The sequence below is a fragment of the Aspergillus homomorphus genome (assembly GCF_003184865.1).
Source record: "Aspergillus homomorphus CBS 101889 unplaced genomic scaffold BO97scaffold_5, whole genome shotgun sequence".
Taxonomy (NCBI): Eukaryota; Fungi; Ascomycota; class Eurotiomycetes; order Eurotiales; family Aspergillaceae; genus Aspergillus; species Aspergillus homomorphus.
The window spans coordinates 833,455-852,221 of record NW_020291891.1 but is presented as its reverse complement, the minus strand read 5'-3'; the positions used below and the strand labels follow the sequence as shown (position 1 = coordinate 852,221).

At 52.1% G+C, this 18,767-nt stretch overlaps 4 protein-coding genes across 4 annotated transcripts; 3 read left to right on the top strand and 1 right to left on the bottom strand.

Moving 5' to 3' along the window:
- Positions 1-639: 639 nt before the first annotated feature.
- On the top strand, positions 640-2,955 carry BO97DRAFT_411694 (gamma-glutamyltransferase; the record flags this gene model as incomplete). Its single annotated transcript, XM_025696189.1, has 8 exons — positions 640-690; positions 766-1,071; positions 1,163-1,196; positions 1,258-1,417; positions 1,473-2,052; positions 2,110-2,270; positions 2,323-2,456; positions 2,507-2,955. The coding sequence occupies 8 exons, from the start codon at positions 640-642 to the stop codon at positions 2,953-2,955; spliced, it is 1,875 nt and encodes a 624-aa protein (XP_025554744.1).
- Positions 2,956-4,124: 1,169 nt separating this feature from the next.
- Positions 4,125-6,918, top strand: BO97DRAFT_468476 (uncharacterized protein; the record flags this gene model as incomplete). Its single annotated transcript, XM_025699746.1, has 1 exon — positions 4,125-6,918. Exon 1 carries the CDS (start codon positions 4,324-4,326, stop codon positions 6,916-6,918), a length of 2,595 nt encoding a protein of 864 aa, XP_025554743.1. The 5' UTR covers positions 4,125-4,323.
- Positions 6,919-12,764: 5,846 nt separating this feature from the next.
- Positions 12,765-14,718, top strand: gprC. Its single transcript, XM_025694765.1, has 2 exons — positions 12,765-13,641; positions 13,695-14,718. Exons 1-2 carry the CDS (start codon positions 13,129-13,131, stop codon positions 14,442-14,444), a joined length of 1,263 nt encoding a protein of 420 aa, XP_025554742.1. The 5' UTR covers positions 12,765-13,128; the 3' UTR covers positions 14,445-14,718.
- A 498-nt stretch (positions 14,719-15,216) lies between these two features.
- Positions 15,217-17,040, bottom strand: BO97DRAFT_432135 (Zn(II)2Cys6 transcription factor; the record flags this gene model as incomplete). The annotated part of the gene is made up of 4 exons (XM_025697520.1): positions 15,217-15,676; positions 15,772-15,997; positions 16,101-16,743; positions 16,795-17,040. The coding sequence occupies 4 exons, from the start codon at positions 17,038-17,040 to the stop codon at positions 15,217-15,219; spliced, it is 1,575 nt and encodes a 524-aa protein (XP_025554741.1).
- Between the last annotated feature and the right edge of the window lie 1,727 nt (positions 17,041-18,767).

Sequence of the window (18,767 nt, the reverse complement as noted above, 5' to 3'; positions counted from 1 at the left end):
GGTACAGGCTCATCGCGATTGCCCGTCGACTTGGAGGACACTTGTTTGATGACCAGTCATATTCTTCTGGCATGACTGAAACGCCACTTTAGGTCGAAGTGCATGGTTGTCAACAGTAATTGTCCGGGTTACGGTATTCAAAGCCCTGGTTCAAGGATTGAATCAAGTTAGGTTCGAAGTTCCGTCGCCGATCCAGAAACTTCTTACCCCGAAAATTTGTGCGTCACGTTTCAATGTTAGATGTGATTGGGCGGTGAATGCATTGCGCCTTTGAACGACCTTGGTGTGCCAGCGGGTGACCTGGCCGAAGTGGCGCTCCGGATTGCTGTTGGTCGAGACTGATAAGGAATCAGGTATGCGGGAGGCTGCGCGATTGCAAGAAACACTGTGCTGGTCCTTATCGCCGACGGGGTCTGTCCGATAATGGGGGGGTGCAAGGAATCCTCTCAAATAAATGGTGGATGAGTCCTCTACTTCATTTCTCTCCTTTGACCTTACAACTCGATCTCACCTTGCTACTTAGTCAGACTAAGTTCTACGGTTGTCGATCCCCCACCCTCTTTGGCGTTTCGGAATTAGCAGTCCCAGGCCCATCGTTTGTCCACTGGCCGCATCCGGGCACAAAATAATAGACTAAACATGCAGGGTTGCAGACCGGATCTCATTGACAACCAAGATGCGGAGAAACAAGTACTTAGCCAAACCTTTTCCTTCAATAACTTCTCTTTTGAATCCTGATATCTAATCTGTACTTTTTCTCGCCAGCCACTTCTCGGAGCCTTGGAACGCCCGGTCACGTACACTCACACGGCTTCATCACACGATAAGCCAAAGAACACTTCAGGAATGTTTCGCATGCTACAGTTTACCTTGTCAACCACGATAGTCCTGATTGTCTTGATCATACATTTGCCGAACGTCCTCACGTCTCCTCTAAAATATGCGACTTGGCAGTCAGGCTGGGATCGTGACTTGGAGGATGGCAAGCGTGGCGCCGTAGCGAGCGAGAGTGCTATCTGCAGTCGCCACGGAACGGAGATCTTGTTGGCGGGTGGGAACGCTGCTGATGCTGTAAGTACTCGGGAACTGACGGACCTGCACGAAAACAATTTTTCGTGCATGGCTGATTGATTTCACATTGTGCTAATGTCAGATTCGATAGATGGTTGCAACTATGCTTTGCGTAGGAGTTGTGGGTTAGTGGCTCTTCTTTGGCGAACGAATTGAATCTTTCCAACTAATCAAGCGTGTAAATAGGAATGTATCATAGCGGGATAGGAGGGGGTGGTTTCGTGCTGGTGAAAGACCCTACTGGCGCGTTCGAGTTCATAGATTTCCGCGAAACTGCCCCAGCAGCAGCTCATGAGGACATGTTCATCAACAATACGGAGGCGGCTGTCACCGGTGGTCTTGCAAGGTAAATCCCATGGCTTGTAATGTCTCACCTTCAAAGCTGACGGAAAATTCTACAGTGGTGTTCCAGGCGAGCTTCGTGGTCTCGAATACCTTCATCAGAAGTATGGGTCACTTCCCTGGTCGGCCGTGGTACAACCGGCAATTCGAACTGCGCGTGAGGGCTTTCCAGTTGGTTCCGACCTCGTACGCTATATGGCTACCTCGATCACAGACGGTGATGACTTCCTGACTCGAGACCCTGCATGGGCAACCGATTTTGCTCCCAATGGAACTAAAGTGGGTCTTGGCGATATTATGACAAGAAAGCGTTATGCAAATGCCCTGGAGTCCATTGCTGAAAAGGGTCCTGACGCCTTCTATTCTGGACCGATTGCAGAGACGATGGTTAATGCGGTGCGAGCAGCTAATGGCACAATGACACTTGAAGACCTTGAAAATTATGCCATTGCAATCCGGAACGTTTCACAGATAGACTACCGTGGATATCAGATTACCAGCACTACTGCACCGTCTAGTGGGGTTGTTGCTTTGAATGTGTTGAAAGTGCTGGATACCTATGACAAGTTTCTCGCCCCAGACAATATGAATCTAAGCATTCATCGACTGGATGAAGCCATTCGGTTCGGATACGGCTTGGTATGTAACAGTTTCCGGCCCCAATATCTCACGTACTGTAGGCTAACTCGTGATTAGCGGACGAACTTGGGAGACCCTTACTTTGTGGATGATCTGGACCTGTACCAGGAAAACATGCTTGACCAGTCTACTATCAACGAGATTCGAGGGAAAATCTCCGATTCTACGACACAAAATATATCTGCATATGATCCTCAAGGGTTGGAGAGTTTGGATACGTGCGTACCCCGATAACACGTACTGTCGAAAGATGCTAAAGAATGTTTCCAGCCCGGGTACTTCGCATATAGCTACAATCGACCACACAGGTCTTGCTGTATCCGCAATCACGACGATTAACCTGCTTTTTGGAAGTAAGGTCATGGTCCCTGAAACAGGAATCATTATGAATAATGAGATGGATGGTATGCGAAGACAATTTGACTACGCTTCTTCTTTGCTAACATACTTCAAGACTTCTCTATCCCTGGCTCCTCTAACTCGTTCGGATACGTTCCATCCGAAGCAAACTTCATTCGACCTGGAAAGCGTCCGCTATCGTCCAGTACGCCAGCCATTGTGACTCACCCCAACGGGACTGTCTTCTTCGTGGCTGGTTCGGCGGGCGGCAGCCGAATCATCACCGCGACCATTCAGAACATCATTCACGCACTTGATGGTGGTCTTACGGCGGCTGAAGCTCTAGCTCAGCCTCGCTTGCATGATCAGCTGATCCCCAATCAGGTCACTTTTGAGTATAACTACGACAACGAGACCGTGGCCTTCATGAAGGCGCGCGGACATAACGTGACATGGGTAGCACCGACTCAGAGCTCTGCCCAGGCAATCCGCGTCCTCCCGAATGGAACCTTTGATGCTGCTGGGGAGCCCAGGCAGCTGGACTCGGGAGGATTTGCCGTCTGATCGAGTCACTTGCCGCCCACGCGGTCGTCCGCGGCCCGGGACTGGCCGCCACATTTGCATATCGTGCTGCCTACGCGCCCTGAAGCTTTCAAGACCGGAACTGAACAGGGGATTTAAACATTAGATAGCATATACCAGGCATATAGAATTTGGATGTTATATGTCGCAAGACACACAGTCTCATGGTTTTACTGTAATCTAAGGCATAGGTATTATAGAGAATAAATGTGACAAAGAGCGGGGATGCGGCCAAAATGAAACATCGTCCGTAGCTAGTGGAAAAATGACAGACTTTGTCAAGAATTCTGGGATGCACCAAAAAAGCAAACATTGGATGCTTTCACATACAGTCGGTATCGCGGAATAGTTCGATGACGATGATGTGTGCCGTGGTCACTGCAGCCTGAGGCAGCCTGAGGCACCTGGAATTGGCCCACAATAACCACGCGTGCCTGAGGTTTGTCAAATGTACCGAGTACCGAGATCTTAGTTTTGATGGTGATGATTTGTGTACATCCAGTGCATCTATCTCACTCACTCCCTTTCGACGGTCGAGACCTGGCCTCCTAAGTGACCCATCATCCCTACTCTCTCCTTTAGGCTGCTGCGTCCCCTCGCGCAGTGTATAGACTAAGTGGTGCTTTATGCAACCCCTCCTCGCTGCTTGATTACTAGCCTAGCTAGTGGCTCTTTAGTTTGTTCGTAGGGACCCCATCGGGTCGCAATCAACCAAGTCTGCGGGGAGTCCGTCAGTGAGTCTTTTGGTCTAGTCGCCCTCACCGCAAAATCGATCCTCCGTCAAATCTCCTCCCATGCACAGTCATTCTGCATTCTCTCCTTCTTGTCTTGTTTGTTCAGTATACACCATCGATCCCTTCGTCATTTCTTGTTGACGCTCCAGTTTAAGCTTCTGATCTTCCTTGCTCGTCCTTAACGTTCCCTCCGCGCCCCTCACGGGATGCTGCATCGGTCCCAAAAGCACCCTCGGTGGATTGGCACAGGCGCCTAATTGGGCATTCGACCACTGAGAGTTGCATTGGTTCCAGTTCTCTTAAGCGCCAGACGACAGGAGTCCGGGTCTCGGATCATCTGGACTTCCTTCTCGCATTGTGACACCACACAAACTCTTTCTTCTCTCGTTTGCCTCGAGAGCTGTCCATCTGGGCTCTCATCCCGCTTTGCGGTCTATGACACGAGGTAAATACACCACCACCACCACTACTAGAACGCAACACAACCCGATCGACGAAAGTGGGCAACGAACGGAGAGCCAGAAACAAGGGGTTGTGTTGAGAGGGAGGATCATCTTCCAACCTTCCTTCCACCTTCATTCGAAGCCTTCCGCCTGATTCCACACACACCCACGTCATGTTCCATCTACCGTTGAGACCTAATGATCGAGATCGCGACAGGGACCGGACTCGCAAAGCATCTACATCCTCAACTCTTTCTTCCAAATCTAAACAACGCAAGCACCGCTCGTCCCACGGACCATCTTCTACCCGCCCCTCAACCAGGGACCGACCGCCCGACCCTTCCACGGATCGCTCCTCGACCCCTTCGCTCTCCGCCTCCAATACCCGCCAGCAACGTCGATCCTCAATGCCGGGCGTAGACAGCGCCAGCCGTTCCGGCACGGCTTCCTTCCTCGAATCGAGAACCAGCCTCCCTTATCCGACCTTCTCCAAGGCTCACAGCAGAGAAGCTGTCGGCAAACCGGGTATCCCGACCCCAGACCCGACCGACCTGACAGAACAAGGCAAAGAGCCGGCCGACGGAGCAAGCCATGATCGCTCCGACAACAACAAACATGCGCCACCGAGCCCTCCTTTGACCAGCGTTGACCAACAATCCCGTCAAGGCAGCACAGTCTGCGATAACAAAGAAGGGAAAACTACAGAGGAGAAACCGAAGACTAAGATTCGGATTCGAGCCGAATCAACTCGCTCATCCTCGAGTCTGCGATCGAAGAAGGATGAAGGGACCAAGTCGAGCAAGACGGTGCGATCAGAATCAACGAAATCGAAACGCTCCAGTCATGACAAGGAATCACCATCCCGGACGGCCAGTCGCAAGTCCTCTAAGAGCAAGATAGTGGAGGACATAGCGCCACCCAAACGGCCCTCCAGTCGCACTGCCACGACGCCGCCGCGCTCCCCAGCAACGGTACGCGATATTGGCCCAGATTCGGCAAATGGGTCGGAGGCTACGACGGTTGCACCGGCTCACCAGTCCACTACATCCCGCAAGGTCAGAAGCCCGGAGAAGCCACCATCTCGCACACAAACGCGTTCGTCCATGTCTCATCGTCCAGGGTCTGCATTCCGTAGCCCGATGGAAGCTGCATATGATTACGGCCGGCCTCCAACCGCAAACTCGGCCTATGGAGCACCTCCACCTCCGCCCCCACCCCCGGAGGTGCCTATATCGATCCCCAAGGTGGACTACCTGTTGCAGAACGGTGGCTTGGACCACCGAGCGCCAAAATCACTTCTTCAAAGTTTGAGCGGCTCATCAGAGGCCACCCCGTATTCTCCGACACAGCCACAGATTGTGGCAAGCAAAGTCTTCGAGCCCCTCAATCGGCTTTTGGAGGATTTTCACCATGTTATGACGAAAAATGGCTCACTCGCTGTTGCAACGGGGTATCGATCAGTCGCTCGGCGACTTCTTGACCGCCTTGAGGCAGTGTTTGCTCGTGACATCTCGTCTGAATCCTGCAATTGTCTCATGTGTGACCATGAAGAACTCGAGGAACGTCCCACAGGCGTCAGCTGGGGCGAGGTGCTTGAATTGGTATCTGGCCGTCGCGAGCTGCCCAGCTGGCCACCTTTCAGATTGTCTCCGACGGTCGTTGACCCGGATTGGTCTGGTGATGAGCACATCCCCATGCAAAAATTGGACATCGATGTGCCGGAGGAATATCGGGACCATTACATTCGACAGTCACGCAAGACGAAGGTCGCTGTTGATAAATGGCTCAGTGAACAGACCGGCGGAGGCACAAGTGCTCCCGATGAGGTCGATGATGAGACTCTGACTTTCGCCATCTTGACTCATTTGGAACCCGAGGAGCGGCAACTCTTCTCTGCCATCCTTGGGATCAGCTCTACTGCACCTACACCACGGCCCGAGGGGCAGCCGCGGCCGCGACCAGCGCCCTTGATCTCCTCGACCTTGGCGATCCAACGGTTGTATCGTCTGTCGACTCCACCGCGGGATCCCGAGACTGCGATCTATATGCTCAACAACCCCGGCATGCATCATGTCCTGGCAACTCTAGCGGCAATCAGCGACGACGAATGGGACATCCTCATCTCTGGTCGTTTCGATGGATTTCTACGCAGTGGCGCCGAAGATTCCTTCCCGTCCGGCTCAACCCCTTCGCGCTATAGCAACAGCCGGTCTAACACCCCTTTCACGACTGGTGGGATCTCGCGCGGGCCAACCCCTAGCCAGCTAGACGGGATTTCCAGGCCGGCCAGTCAGCCATACGGCACGTCTCCCTCTCCCGCGCCTGCATCATTTGGAGGACCCATTGCACTGGATGAAGAGATGGAAATCGCGGCTCTGGCGGAGATTGAGCGAGACATCTACCTGGGGATGGAGGCGCTTGAAGACGCATTCGAGGCCCTGCATTGCAAGGCTGAGGTCGTGCGCCGGGCGCTGCGCGAGCGAGGAGCCGGGTTGTCAATTGCGAACCAGAATCGTCGCGGTTCCTTCGTCGAGGCTCGACTGGGCACTCCAGCATCTGGCTTCGGGCTCTGGGGGGAGAACGGTGCGGACGACGATTTCTTCCTGGACGATGGTGTGTCTCTGGCTCCGGACGATTCGGCAAGTAACATCAGTTCCAACCGACGTCGTCGACCGAAGCGGCGGACAGAACGTCGGACCCCAGCGCCCGTCGAAGAGGAAGATGAAGAAGAGGCATATGACAGTCGACGTGGGACGCGAAGGAGATAATGGACTTCGATTCCTCCAATTTCTTTTGGGACATTCTCCTACCGGCACCCAAACCAGATATCTAAGCGGCTAGACATGACCGGGACAGTGATAAGCAAAGCTTGTGCCTTCCTCTCTTTCTTTTAGCCTTGCGGATTTGAATCTTTATCTATTATGATTTTCCCATATAGCGTTAACGACATTTGATGAGCAAACGGAAATATTATTTCCCCCCTACGAATGCATGAAATGAACTGATACGAAAGGTGATGGGGCTGATCACGGGCAGGCATGATTTTGACGACCGCCGCAAGAGGATTTGAACCGGTTGTACATGAAGACGATTAATCTGAGATGGTGGTTTTGTCTGTTTTTTTTTTTTTTTTTTCCTTCCCCTCTTTATTTTGTTCTCCAAACTACCCCAACCTAATGTTTTCTCTGTATTCTAATGGGATCATGAGTGAATATTTTCATCCACGTGTGATGAGCAAGTTCGATCTTCTGAAGTTGTCATGAAATCATAGAAACCGAAACATTCGGCAAGATTTCCGCCTTCGGTGTTGAGGACCCCCTTGGCAAACTATGCCCAAGCTTAAAATCGGCAGAAGCCGCCCAGTCAAGTCAAGGCCTACAGCCTTGAGTGAAGCCGTGTGTCCCTTGACCACCGATTCAGGCAGGTGAAGCCTGGACTCCAGGCTTCCGTCCCTGTAGTGTCGGTACAGAAGAAAGGGGGTTGCGGGGGTGGGTACTAGTGATAGTCGTCCGCTCGATTATCCAGCTTGGGAGCCTGGTATCTTAGTATAGACTTGGCTCGAGCTGGACGGCAACTGGGCTGAGACTACGAGTTACATCCGGTTTGCTGGGTTGGAATTCCGCTCGAGTGGAACTGATTTTGTTCATGATGATCGTCGGTGTATGTAGTTTGGCGGAGGGGAAGATTGATGCTGGGCATGGTGGGATGATCGGCTAGTGTTGTGTTGGACCCGGGGGCTCGAGCAGATGGAGTCAAGGGGTGTGTTTCTGCAGTGGTTGGCTAGCTGAAGAGGAGTATACTGGGCCAGTGGATGGAGAACAGGATGTAGGTTGAGGAACCATTTTTGAGTCGCGTGGTTTTAATGGTGGTTAGACTGGAGGATGGGTGTCTGCTATGTGCCCTGTGTCAGTAGTTCTCCTCGATGAAACAGGAGGTCAGATTGGGGAAGCGGGAGGGAGGTATTTGCTAATATGGAAGTAGGAGGATAGAGATACTGTCTAAATATTTGGATCTTGATCTGGTATGTTATTTAGGTCCGGGAACCCGATGAAAATTGGTTACGATGGCAGTCCATCTCTGCTTGAGCTTGTTGTAAGAGGCCTCGTCGATTGGCGAGGCCCTGAGGGACATGAGGTGAACTTTCACGTACTTGAAAGTGTGCGAAGAGGGTACTGTGGCGAAAGCGCGGGTGCTTGCAGGTAAATGTAAGGCTGGGATATACGAATGCTCGAGCTTGAGTATAAAAGTTAGAAGAGACGTGGGAAGGCTTGTCAGTTGACAGAGCCGCCATCGCGAGCACTACTTACAAAGCCCCCGACAAACATGATCCCTCCAACGCAAAGCAACTATCCGTGGCTCATCACGACCTAGAACCGGATCATATCACCTCGTGAGCCAAATGGCTACGTGGAACCTGAATCTCATACGAGATCTGGGGTCGAGCTTTCCTTTCAGTCCCAGAGCAGCCTGGTCGGAGTCTGCCGCGCAAACAAACTTTTCCTGTCCCATGATTCACAGTTACCGCCAGGGACGCTAGTAAAAGCCTGGGAGATAGTTCTGGGCCCCTGAGCCATGATTGAATTTCAAACAGAGTTTTTGTCCCATCCTCCGCCCTGCGGAGATTACCCTAGTTGTCGAAAATGGTAATTCGATGCCATCTGCTGCCGGGTGTCTCGCCGACATGGGTATAAACTAACATCGGGTACTTGGCTGAAGGGCTATCATTGGCGCCTTTTCTTTCCGGACCGACAAGCTTCTTGCCGTTGCTTGGTGTGGTGGTGCCTCAAAAGGTGTGGTACCTTAGATGACAAGGAGTCAATGATCCGTATTAATCCGTCGAAGGGAGGCGGAGTAAAGTCAGATGCTCGTATTTGTTCACAACTTCTACGCAACGACTGGCGAGTTGAGGTTCAGCCCTGAGATCGGATTTTCGTGTGGGACATCATGATGTGGTCCAAGTGCCGTGTTCGATCCACCGTTACCACAGTTGAACATGGGTAAAGCCCACAACAGTTCGACCGCGATGCACTGCGCTGCGATGGGATCCAGACCCGCATTGTGTGCAGAACTCGATTCAGTGAACATGTCGATCAGAGAGCTTTGACGATTCCAGTTCGATGATCAATCCAGTGCGGATGCAATGCCGAATTGGAGATCCATGAAGGAATGGGAACCTTGGGACGCGGAAGTGAGATGTCGGCTCTTGTGAACGCCTGCGATGATGCGAAGCTCCAGCTCAGAGCAAGTGGGCTCTCACACCTCGTGTCCCAAGGCACGCACGCCACCTTACGAGATCAACAAGCTATCGGCAATAACTGCCGGACTTGCAGTCTGGGTCTGGAGGTAATTAGCTGCGGTGGTTAATGCTGGACGCCTCGAGGCTTGACGCCTTGAAGCAGTCGGGCTTGTTGCTTGGAAGTTGGAAGGATTGAACCGGTCGATTTCTCGACTCAACAAATTGGGATGCTAAACTGGCTGAACCAGCATGCAGCATCCCATGGAACCTGCCAAAGGTGGGCTTGTTGATCTGTGTGTGCACTCTTCAAATACTCCAAATCGATTTGAAAGGGGTCAAGGAGGCAGTCCGCAGTCATATGCGGGATTATCGGCAGCCGAACGTTCTGACTATGGGCGAGTCTGGTCGATGGCACGAAGTCGAAAGAAGGGGACTCGGAAAGTGGAACTCAGAATGGCATTTAGGGGTGTGCACGATTCCCGAGTCTTCACCAGTGTTCGGGAAAGGGGCCAAGAATAGAAAGTGATTGTCGTTCTCGGATAGTGGACCTCTGCTAGCCGCACTCTAACTCCTAGTCTCCTGTTGCGATGTTGATATTGCGCGGGAGGAGAAAGCGCTGATCGTCATTCAGGTTCTGCAGCGTTTATTTGGATTTAATGCTCGGAGGACAAAATGTGCATTTATCGTTTCGGGACTGATAAGGACCTTCCTGGAGAAGATCGACAGGGTTTTCTTTGAGTCGGTCCGACTACTTACTGTACATTTCATAGGGCTAGCAGGGCTTCACTTTGGCCGCTCGAGTTGAAAATCGCCTCCTTGCGATGGTTACCGAGTATACTGGGAGGCACCGAATGAGAAGGCGACCCTTACCCATCGGAAAGAATTACTCCGAGCAGTCAGCCACAATGCGAGCCAACTGAGTCTGTCTATTGCAAAGATAAGTCCCACACGAAAACATATCTCCTACAACGAACTGTGCACTACATGGCTGATCATCTGTGGGTAGTTCCGGGGTCAACGATAGGATGTACAGTACATCCCGGCCCATAGAAGGTGGAGGTCGCGGAATGCGTGCAAGAAGACAGCCCATGTGCTCCATGCTCATGGACTCGGAAGGACTCCGAAATGATCCTTGCTCCTCGCATTACTACTCGTTGGCAAAGTTGAATAAATCATAGCTTTAATTCCTGGGCTGGAAAGGTTCCTGGGGCTGGCGAACACGGGGGGTCAAGATTGTAGGAATTTCCCAACTCCATGGTCTCGGTATGGAAAGTGACGCTCAACAACCGAGATCGACATGCAAAGTCGTAGGGCTCACCCAAGCCAGGAAACCAAGGGAAAGCTACCCCACTGCGTAGTGTGCTGGGTAGGTTTGAAGATAAACTAGGAAAAACGCATTTTTCCGCTGATTGTAGATGGTGCGAGAACACAACACTTTCTTTCATGGTGGTGGGGGGAAATACTCTCTGCCATTTTGGGATGATTGAGAAATTGGAAGCATTCCAGGCTGTGGGATGCAGCCTGAGCATCTAGAGCTATGAGTAAGGTGAGATAGCAAGTCAACGCAAATCTCATTCGTGCCCAGTCGGTTGTTTCAACCGAAACCAAGCCCGGTTGAGTTTAGTGACAGTCGGAGAGACTAAGTGGCTTCGGTGATGGCGGGCTCCACGAGTCCAAGCAAATCATATGCAACGTTATCAACTCCCCGCATCTTAGCGATGCAGTAGTTTACTCGAGTGGTGGTGGCAAACATAAGTATCCTTCGGGAATGCCTTCTCTTTTTTTCTTCTCCTTCGTCTGTCTTTCTCACTCACAGGAATGAAAATAGTGAGTGTAGGCGACTGCATCAGGTCCATAAGCAATCTAATCGAGACCTTCCGCCAGTGAATTGTAAATAAAAGTACCAGACTACTCGATTAGTTCTGACTGGAGAATCGGGGAGAGAGAGAGAGAGAGAGAGAGAGGCAGAGGCCAAGCCATGGACGGAGATAAACCGCACGTAATATCCGGGCCCTTTCTCCCTCCTTCCCCTTCTTCGTTCTCCTCTTTCCCGCTCTTCCCCTTCCCAATCCACTGGGTTCGATCAATCAGCACTATTCCACATTGCGAGAATGGTCGAGCCTTTCTCTCCCCTGTAACCTTTCTGGTGGCGGCCTAGCAACCTACACCAGGAGAAAATGTGAGACAATGGGGTCATACCACCTCTGTCAATTCGCTCTCTTTCTCGCATTGACCGACCCTTACTTATGATAGCCGGGTAAACTATGCGAGCGCACAATCCTATTCTTGCCGTCAACAGACAGATTCATGCGCGCAATGCCAAGGCTCTTTGTTGCCTCCTCCGGTAAACCCGGAGAACAGATATATCCTCAATAAAGCAAGTCGCATTAACGCCATCAACGTGGGAACTAAACCATGCTCTCGCCGCCCGAAACACCTGTCTGTGGAGAAACAATCAAATCCCTCCAAATCTCTCAAACACCGCGGTCGGTTTCCCTGAGAGGCGACAGTCTAGCCTAAAGGTGACGACGGGCTTCGAGTCAGGCCAACGTGGATTGGGAAGGCGATCGGCGCCTCAGCTGGTGGGGCGGGCGAGTTTCTGGAAGGGCGATAGCAGACAGACACTGGCAGGCACACTGCTCAAATTGCCCCTTCCAGGCATCTCTGCCCTCATCGAGATGGGCTAAGCGAAAAGCAATAAACTCTAGTCCGGGGTTGTTGGCTGCATCCTGCCACCTGCATTCACGCGATAGTCATGCCGCGCGAATCGATCCTTCCAATAAACACTGAGACTGCGCCTTTATCCCTGTTCATCCTTCGAATTGCCCGACGCTCAGACTCGATTTCAATTTCCGGGTAAACGCCCTCAATGGGGGAGGGAGCACCCGATAAACAATGCGGGCACACGCCGACGTGAATCAAGAGGCAAGATGGTTTCGCCTACCCAGTGTACCCATTTATCCACTTTCCGGCAGCCTTCCGTCTCTTCCTGTCCGTCTGCTCTCCATGGTTGTTCCCTATACTTGGCAAGGCCCGTTGCCAACTTGCCAGGCGGCTGGATTGCGATGCCCCATGGCCAAGGTTTCAGGAACCACTTCCCACCCGGACTAACCGTCTCTCGCGTACCCCGTTCCTTGGATGCTAACGATTTTGGGTGATAGCTTCTGGAGAGCGAGAGCCAGTAGCATATGATGGGCAGCTAATTGTACTAATACATCAGAAAGCTTTGCTAAAGGCCCATCTCCCCCACAATGGCCCACTCAACGTTGCCGGTAGTTTTAATTCAGTCCATACTGGTGTGGCTCGTCCGTCTTCGACCGCCACGGAGAATTACTGCCTTCCCCTCCTCCTCCTCTTTCATCTTCTCTCCCGTTTTTACCTTTGGGAAGCTCTGGCAGGCGTTTTCTTCTTTTTTTTTTTTCTCTTTCTGGATGCGGAAACGGTACGACGTGTGACCCCTGAGATCTGAGATCTTCCCGATTATTGTACGACCTGGTCACAATCTGAACTTTGGGTCGATCCATTGACCCCCAGGCAATCACGATCCTTGCCCCTTCAAAAGCATCGCTCTATCCTGCGGGGTGCCGCTGCAACATTTGCTATTCACTCGAGGAGGGGATGTGCGAGCAGTGCATCCGGACTCGCCACGTTTAGAGACGTTGCAAACATGAGCCTTGTTCAAGTACTGAAAGCTCTGGGAGCTTTCGAGGATGATAGTCACACCCTCTATCCTCGTACATACATGAAGGATGGGGTGACCATGGACATCGATCCGCTCCCGAGCACTCAGCGCAAGGGCCTCATTGCTGTCTCAGTCATGGCCATTCTTTCCTTTCTGGCCACACTTGCCTTAATCTCGTTCATTACCTATCGACTTGTTTTCTGGCGGGGATCCTATACGCGGTACATCGGTTACAACCAGTACATCATTCTAATCTATAACCTTGTGTTGGCCGATTTACAACAGTCGCTCGCTTTCTTGATTTGCATCAAATGGATTTCGGAAAACAAGATGTCTGCCGACACTGCCGGGTGCTTCCTTCAGGGTCTCTGGCTTCAGATTGGTGACCCGTCTAGTGGTCTCTTTGTGCTTGCTATTGCCATTCATACATTCCTTTTGGTAGCATTGGGTTATAAGTTGAGCCACCGAGTGTTCGTGGCATCTGTGGTGGGGATCTGGGTCTTTGTCGCTGTTTTGGTCGTCATTCCACTTGCCTCATATGGACGTTACGTTTTCATCCCATCAGGTGCCTGGGTAAGAAACATCACGCATGACGAACGGTAGTGTTGAGCTAATATGGTCACTAGTGCTGGATCAGCGAGGACTACGAAGCGATGCGTTTATGGACACATTATATCTGGATTTTCTTAGCGGAGTTCGGCACCGTGACCCTGTACGCGATCATGTGGTTCCAACTCCGTCGTCGCATCAAGCAGTCCGCTATTTTGGGCAGTAGCCACATCGAAAGTCTCAAGCGTCTTCGTCGTGTCATCGGATACATGGTTATTTATCCGATTGCTTATATCGTCCTCTCGCTTCCTCTTGCCGCCGGACGTATGGCCACTGCCCAGGGCGACCCTCCTAACGTCGCCTACTTTTGTGTAGCTGGTGCGATGATTACTAGCTCCGGCTTGGTCGATGCTCTATTGTACACTTTGACCCGCCGCAACTTGATCCTGGAATCGGAACCCAGTCACGATCGCAGCTACAATAAATTCGTCAGCAGCAAAAACCGCAAGACGGACAACAACCATTTGACGACCATCACGGCCGACCCGAAATACACCCGTACCGACATCAGCGCCCTACGCATGGGCCGCCACGAAGAAGAGGACCTGGAAGGTACGGTACGAGACGGATCCACCGACAACATCGTACAGACGAACGCTGTCGAGCTGTCTACTCTCGGAAAGGTGTATCAGCACACCACGATTGAGATCACCAGCGAGCCGGCCTTCCCCGTAGAGGCCGAAACGAGCGATCACTCTAGCAGAGGATCCTTTGACGGCTCTTCCGACAGCGGCAAAGGACAAGCCTCGAGGATGTGGGGAAGGTAGGCCGCAACGCCTGGGATGACGCCGGATCTGATGTTCAGACTATTACGCCTTTCATACTCTCATACGCACGCCCCTTTTCATATAATACAACTAATTCATGCCCCCCTTCCATTCTGTTTCTGGATCTTGAGACTCCCAGGCAGACCTCCACCGATTCTCTTTTTTTTTTCTTCTGATTTTCCTGGAGCGATCGCCATCGCTCTATTCTGTACACATTGTGCACATGTATATACTGACCTTCTGATATACCAACTCCACAATTACATTGCCTTGTTAAGCATGACCCAGTCTATTTGATGTCGCTCTTCAGACTCTCAAGTTCCAGCTACGCGAGCTCTCGCAGTGGGGCTTTCAAAGCGTCGTCAGTACTTAACTTACATAGCTCCCCAGCACAAGGTAGCCATTCCAGAATCTCTGATTTCTATAATATGCGGACCGGAAAGTCTCAAGAGCGCAGAAGCAACAGAAAACGACTCATGAATTGCTCATACCCTGCAAGAATAGATCTTATATAATGCAAGAGAAAACAAAGATACGCTCGGCGTGCTATCTACAAAATTCCCCCAGTGCAATGCTATGAAATACGCAAAGCGAAATTCAAACCCGGCCGTTATCATCCACCCCACCAACACACACACACATACTATGAGGACAGAACGGTCTACTCCATCCGAGTATCTCATCCAGGATTACTTGTTTTTTTTTCAAACCACGTCATCATAAGTACGGTAAGAAGCAGGCGGAGGTCTTGTTATGTTTATGTTCAGGGAGATCATCTCCCCCGATACAACTCCACCATCTCCCCGCGAACCTGCTTCGCGAGCGGCCACACTCGCCCCATCACCTGCAACGCACCGACCCCGAGCTCGATGCGCGCCTTCAGCGCGTCTTCCTTCTCCTTGACGGAGGCGGAGGACATGCACATCATGAAGGTGGCGGTGTGCACCACGATGGCGAGCGCGAGGGCGCAGGTGAAGAATGGGGTGCGGGATTGGACGGAGCTGGGCAGGGTGGCGAGGTTGGAGATCAGGTCGGCGGCTCGGAGCATTTTCTGGGCGTGGATGTTGAGGGGTAGAGGGTCGTTGGGGGTGGAGGGGGGGTAGAGGACGCGGAGGCGGGTGCAGGTTGAAGAGGAAGACGAGTCGGGGGTTGGGCGTTGGTAGGAGGCGAAGCGAATGGTTGAATGCGGGTGGTGGAGGTGGATTAGGCTCCTGTGGGGATCTGGGTTTAGTCTATTATGTTGCGTTGCGTATGGTGGTGAGAGAGAGAGAGAGAGAGAGAGAGAGAGAGAGAGAGAGAGAGAGAGAGGAATGCGTGGGACGCTTACAGGTATGTGAGCATTAGGGCCTGGAAGGCCATCTCGTCGATTGTGGATGCGTCGATTATGGAGGGGGTTACGGGCAGGCGCATGAGGAGGGAGACGAGTCGCGCGTCTAGCGTTTCGGTTTGCGTCTCCGTCGGCGGGTCGAGGGATTGGTTGAGTTCGAGCACAGCTCGGAGGTATTGGGTGGCGTGGATGCGGGAGACGGAGGAGGTGAGGTCGGAGGGCCAGCCTGAGAGGGAAGATAGAATCAGAGGTTCGCGCTTGGTCTGCATGGCTGTTAGTGATCCTTTCGTTTGGCGGGTGCCGTCAGGGTAATAGGCTTACGTCGCTACTCCCCAATGCCTTGTTGTAGGTCTCGTCTGGTAACGGGAGCCACACATCGGACTCCTCCCAGCCTGGTGAAAGGACCCCGCATTGCCCAGAGCCCATGGCGGCCATCAGTCCCTCCGTGACGTAGAGTTCCCACCAGGTCCGTCGCCAGCTCTCCTCCAGAACTGGGTGGCCGTGGGAGTTCTCCCGTGCAAACGAGTTGGTCTGCATGCCAATGCTGTGTGCGATTTGGATGGCTTCCCGGAGAAGTCGTTGGGCAGTTTCTTCGCGACCATGCGAGTGCTCTACAATGCTGAGCAGAAGTAGGCCTTGGACTTGGAAACCATCTTTGGGGGCAGTGAGGACGGTGTAGGCGGGTTGGTGGAAGCCATCCTTCAGAGTTGGTGCGGAGCTATAGTGACTGCCAATGTAGCGCATGATGTGCGGGATGAAATTTGGTATGTGCTTGGAGACAGATGATCCCAGCGCCCGTCTGGGTAATGATATGGGATGTGATCTATGGAAGTGATGATAATAAAGTTGGATCATAGCATCATGTGTGAGTTCCTCGGTACGAGGAGCAAGTACAGGCGTGGGTAACGACGGTGCTGGTCCTGGGTGGAGAATATCGAGACTCAGGTCTGGGATGTCGAGGACGGACTCTGGCTGGTTTCGTTAGTTGAATCATCTTGACGACTGCTCAGCAGAGAGAGGTACATCTAGAAACGAAGCATCCAGCCAATTCAGAATATTCGACGAAAAGAGCGCTTCGGCTTCATCTTCCGTGGCCGGCCCAGTTCCTCCCACCTTATTACTCCGCAGCCCACGCCGTGATCGTACATATCGACAATCATGATTGTTGCTTTGGCACCGAGTGCAGGTGGGCATGCGCGCATCGCATTTCAGATGACGGCGCCGACAAGGTACGCAGGCGAGTGCTGAGGGTCTGCCGGAATCCTGCATGATCTTGATAAGGACTAACACATAAGGCCAGATCCAGAGACCACGGCTGCCGACATCCAAGTGGGTTATAAGGAAGGGAGCGGGGGCGCTGCGCTGGGAAATTGAAGACATCCAGCCCAAGGGATCTGAACCCCGAGATTTGGATCCTCAGGACCCAATCCCGCGAGACCCCGAGTCGGGGACCATCACAGATTGGCCCATTGCAACAGATCGACAGCCTTGCAGCTGGAGGCTGTTCATGGCTTCATGCGTCTAGATTTTCGGGGTCCATTTCCGCCAGCGCAATGAATCATGAAACGAAGCATCTTGTTTCCATGGACGCTGCCTTGAGATTGGTTCGGTTTTGCCTGCTGCGGATCGCGACTTTGTACTGTACTGTACCTCAACTCGGGGACCAGAATGCAGGCATGTGTACGAAACTCTGTTGCAAGGACACTGAGGGGGCGGGGTGGGGGGAGGCTTGCTGTGTGCTACGCAAGGTAGTTTTGAGTATGGGTCGGAGAATTTTCCCACCTTGTGCAGGATGAATAGAGCCAATATGTAATAGTGACCATCTAGACTGAGTAGGATTCATGGATGGGGGATGAGAGTCTCCCCGACCGGGGCGGTACCGACTGACCGGATCAGGTCTCGGGACCGTCAGAGGGTTCCCCGGAGAATAGAAAATGCTCGCCGTCTTCCGTAATTACTCAGTAGGGTACCTTCTTGGGAGTGCCCTAAAGAGTGAAACTGTATTAGATAATCCCAGAACTGCCGGCTATATCACCATATATGATTGGCTATTCGCTGAACAGCTTCAATCGTTGCCTATATAGGAAGCGGTAGAGGTGACTGGATGCGGTCATAAAGAGTTGCCACTGACCCACATTTATGTTCTGAAGGCACCCAGGGCAAGTAATTACTATAGTCGAGATCCAGTCTTCCTCATTCATGCTCGTCCTCATCCACACTCGTCATGGGTCGCCGTCACTCGGGATACAAATCTATTGTTATTTGCTAGAGCTCCACCACCTTAGCACAATTCGGGATCCTGCTTAGTGATTCAGTAGAGATCCAATCAGAAAGCAACGGTCATGGTCGGCGATTTACGGGGTTCTAGAAGAAGGGAAGCCGACGCCTGTCAAACTGAGGTGGCATCCACCCTCTCCACTCGGGGGGCTGAGAAGTGGCACCGAAAGAGGCACCGAGCGAGGGCAGCGGCTCTGGAGGGTTACAAGCTGACCGAGCCTATGGCTGTCCAGTCTCTTATCATTTTGCCTTAATTGTTTCTCATTTATGCGTCCTATTAAATTCAGTCGGACACAACTGTCTACCATAATGTGCACTCGGGTTCGACTTGTGGATCAGGCTCGGAAAGCCCGAATGGTCCCCGACGCCGCGTGGCTGCCCCTCGGTTCCATCCACAACCAACCTTGTCCTGTACTACAAAGGGGGGGTATGGAGGAGTCACAGTTACGGGTTCTAGAAGATCAGTCTTATGAGGATATGATTGAAGGAGATTGGTAAGGGTAGTTGAGACTTAGGACGAGGGATTAGGCTTTTATCCGAATCATGAATATCATATTGCAGGCACTGCCCTCTAAATAGACTAATCACAAGTACAGTGCAACCAAGTTTAGTATCAAACTGAGGTTCATACCATCGCTCTCGCGATCATCAGTCAATGCTCTCAAAAGTCCCAGTCACAACGCTAAGCTATGAACCTTATAAGAGTCTTGACATATTAT